Consider the following 2,236-nt stretch of genomic DNA (forward strand, 5'->3'; position numbering starts at 1 on the left):
TTTCCTGTATTAATAGCTCCTTAATACCTTTGTCACAATTATTAATCCACACAAAACTTCTCTTATTTTTATCCAAAAGCCTTTTATCCCTTCATCTCTCTCAGCCTCTGGTAATTAATAAAAAAGTATAAAAAAGTCTAAATATGCCTTATTAAAAAGACCAAAAGAAACAATAATCAGACACAAAATCAGGAGAGCACCAGCCTCACACATCATGTACGGAGAAAAGTGAGATTTGTAGGTCTAGTTGCTTCTTTTTGCTGCAGTTCCCACCAAGAGTCCAGACGCGTGGCGCAGGGACTGAGATGAGCCTGTTTTCCTGAGGAGCCTCCATAGGGCCCTCTTGATGTCCCTGTTCCTCAGGCTGTAGATAAAGGGGTTGAGCATGGGGGTGACCACAGTGTACACCACTGAGGCCAAGGCACCCTTTCCAGGAGAAACCGAGAAAGCTGAGCTGAAATACACTCCAATGGCTGTTCCATAAAATAAGCAAACAACTGACAGGTGAGAGCCACAGGTGGAGAAGGCTCTGTACCTCCCACCTGGTGATGGCACTCTCAGAATAGAGGAAACAATTTTATAGTAGGAGAAGAGGATCCCTAAGATAGGAAGAAAACCATATATGACACCAGCAAGATACCTGACTATGTCATTGGTGAAGGAGTCAGAGCAGGCAAGACTGAGAAGTTGAGAAGGGTCACAGAAGAAACTAGAAATTTCAACATCCTTGAAGCAGGTAACTTGCAAGACCATCAAACTATGCAGCAGGGAATCCGAAACGCTGAACACAAAAGATACTAAAACTAAGAAGCCACAGCGGCCAGGATTCATGATGACCTGGTAATGCAGGGGGTGACAGATGGCGACAAACCGGTCATAGGCCATCACGGTCAGAATCAAATCATCCATGCATCCACAGATGAGAAAGAGAGACATCTGTGTCAGGCAGCCCACGTAAGAGATGGCTGTGCTGCGAGTGTGGATGTCCACAATCATCTTGGGAACCGTGGTGGAGGTGAAACCCATGTCAGCCAAGGACAGGTTGCAGAGGAAAAAGTACATGGGGGAGTGGAGGTGGGAGTCTGAGCTGACAGCCAGGATGATGAGCAGGTTCCCGAGCACTGTGACCAGGTACATGGACAGGAACAGCCCAAAGAGGAAGGGCTGCAGTTCTGGATCCTCTGAGAAGCCCATGAGATGGAATTCTGCGACACATGTGATATTTTGTGTTTCACTATATCCTGGAATCCTACTGGAAAAGAAAACAGTGTTGGTAAAAGGAAACACACAAACAGGCAATCAGCACATGCATATATTTTCAGTTCAACCAGTTATGTGTATAGCACATGGGTAACTCTAAGGTTCTTAGAATAATTGAATTAAAGAGACAAATTTTGGTGCAATACAGTTTTTTAAAGATTTACGTGTTTATTTGAAAGGCAAAGTTATACAGATGCAGAGCCAGAGAGAAAAGAGAGAGAGAGGTCTTCCATCCATCGGCTCCTCCCCACATGGCTACCATGGCCGGAGCTGTGCCAATCCGAAGCTAGGAACCTGGAGCTTTTTCCGGGTCTCCCATGCGAGTACAGGGGCCCAAGCACTTGGACTGTCTTCTACTGCTTTCCCAGGCCATAGCACAGAGCTGGATCAGAAGTGGAATAGCTGGAACTTGAACCAGTGCCCATATGGGATGGCAACACTGCAGGCAGTGGCTTTTACCCGCTACACTGCAGTGCCAGCCCCCATAATAATTTCTTGACATTGATGAACTCAATCTTCTTACAGCTTTTTTCATGATTCATTTTTTAAATTTTTATTTGAAATTCAGAGATTGTGAGCCAAGGGAGGCTCTACTCAATATTTAACAGAGATTTTTTTATGCCTCCTCTGTGCCAAGAAAATAATAGGGTCTGAAGAACCAAAAAAAAAGGGGGGGAATGTCATTCCCAAAATACACTGCTTATATGTTTACGAAGAAATATTTGTACTCTAAAAGGTTTTGTAGGATCGGAATTAACACTATCAATTAATTTTAATAGAATTGAACTTTGAGGTATAAAAATCTTGTCATAATATGGGGAAATGTATATTATGAAAAATTTGTCATGATTTTTTAAAAATTGGGGCCAAAATCAATTCAGACTTTTCATTCCATTTTTCCATGAATGTTTTGAAGTTCTCATACAAGGATAGCAGTAACAAGTCCTGGTACAGAAATAGGAATGCACAGGGTCAA

General features: G+C 42.9%; 1 protein-coding gene across 1 annotated transcript; it reads right to left on the reverse strand.

The window, feature by feature from the left end:
* Positions 1–243: 243 nt before the first annotated feature.
* LOC133750038 (olfactory receptor 7E178-like) lies at positions 244–1,293 on the reverse strand. The gene has a single exon (XM_062179426.1). The coding sequence runs from the start codon at positions 1,192–1,194 to the stop codon at positions 244–246; it is 951 nt and encodes a 316-aa protein (XP_062035410.1). The 5' UTR covers positions 1,195–1,293.
* Positions 1,294–2,236: the final 943 nt, after the last annotated feature.

Source organism: Lepus europaeus, chromosome 20, assembly GCF_033115175.1.
Source record: "Lepus europaeus isolate LE1 chromosome 20, mLepTim1.pri, whole genome shotgun sequence".
NCBI classification, from domain to species: Eukaryota; Metazoa; Chordata; class Mammalia; order Lagomorpha; family Leporidae; genus Lepus; species Lepus europaeus.

Coding starts and splice junctions, on each gene's coding strand:
- LOC133750038 (XM_062179426.1), bottom strand. CDS start 1,194: ATGGGCTTCTCAGAGGATCCAGAACTGCAGCCCTTCCTCTTTGGGCTG.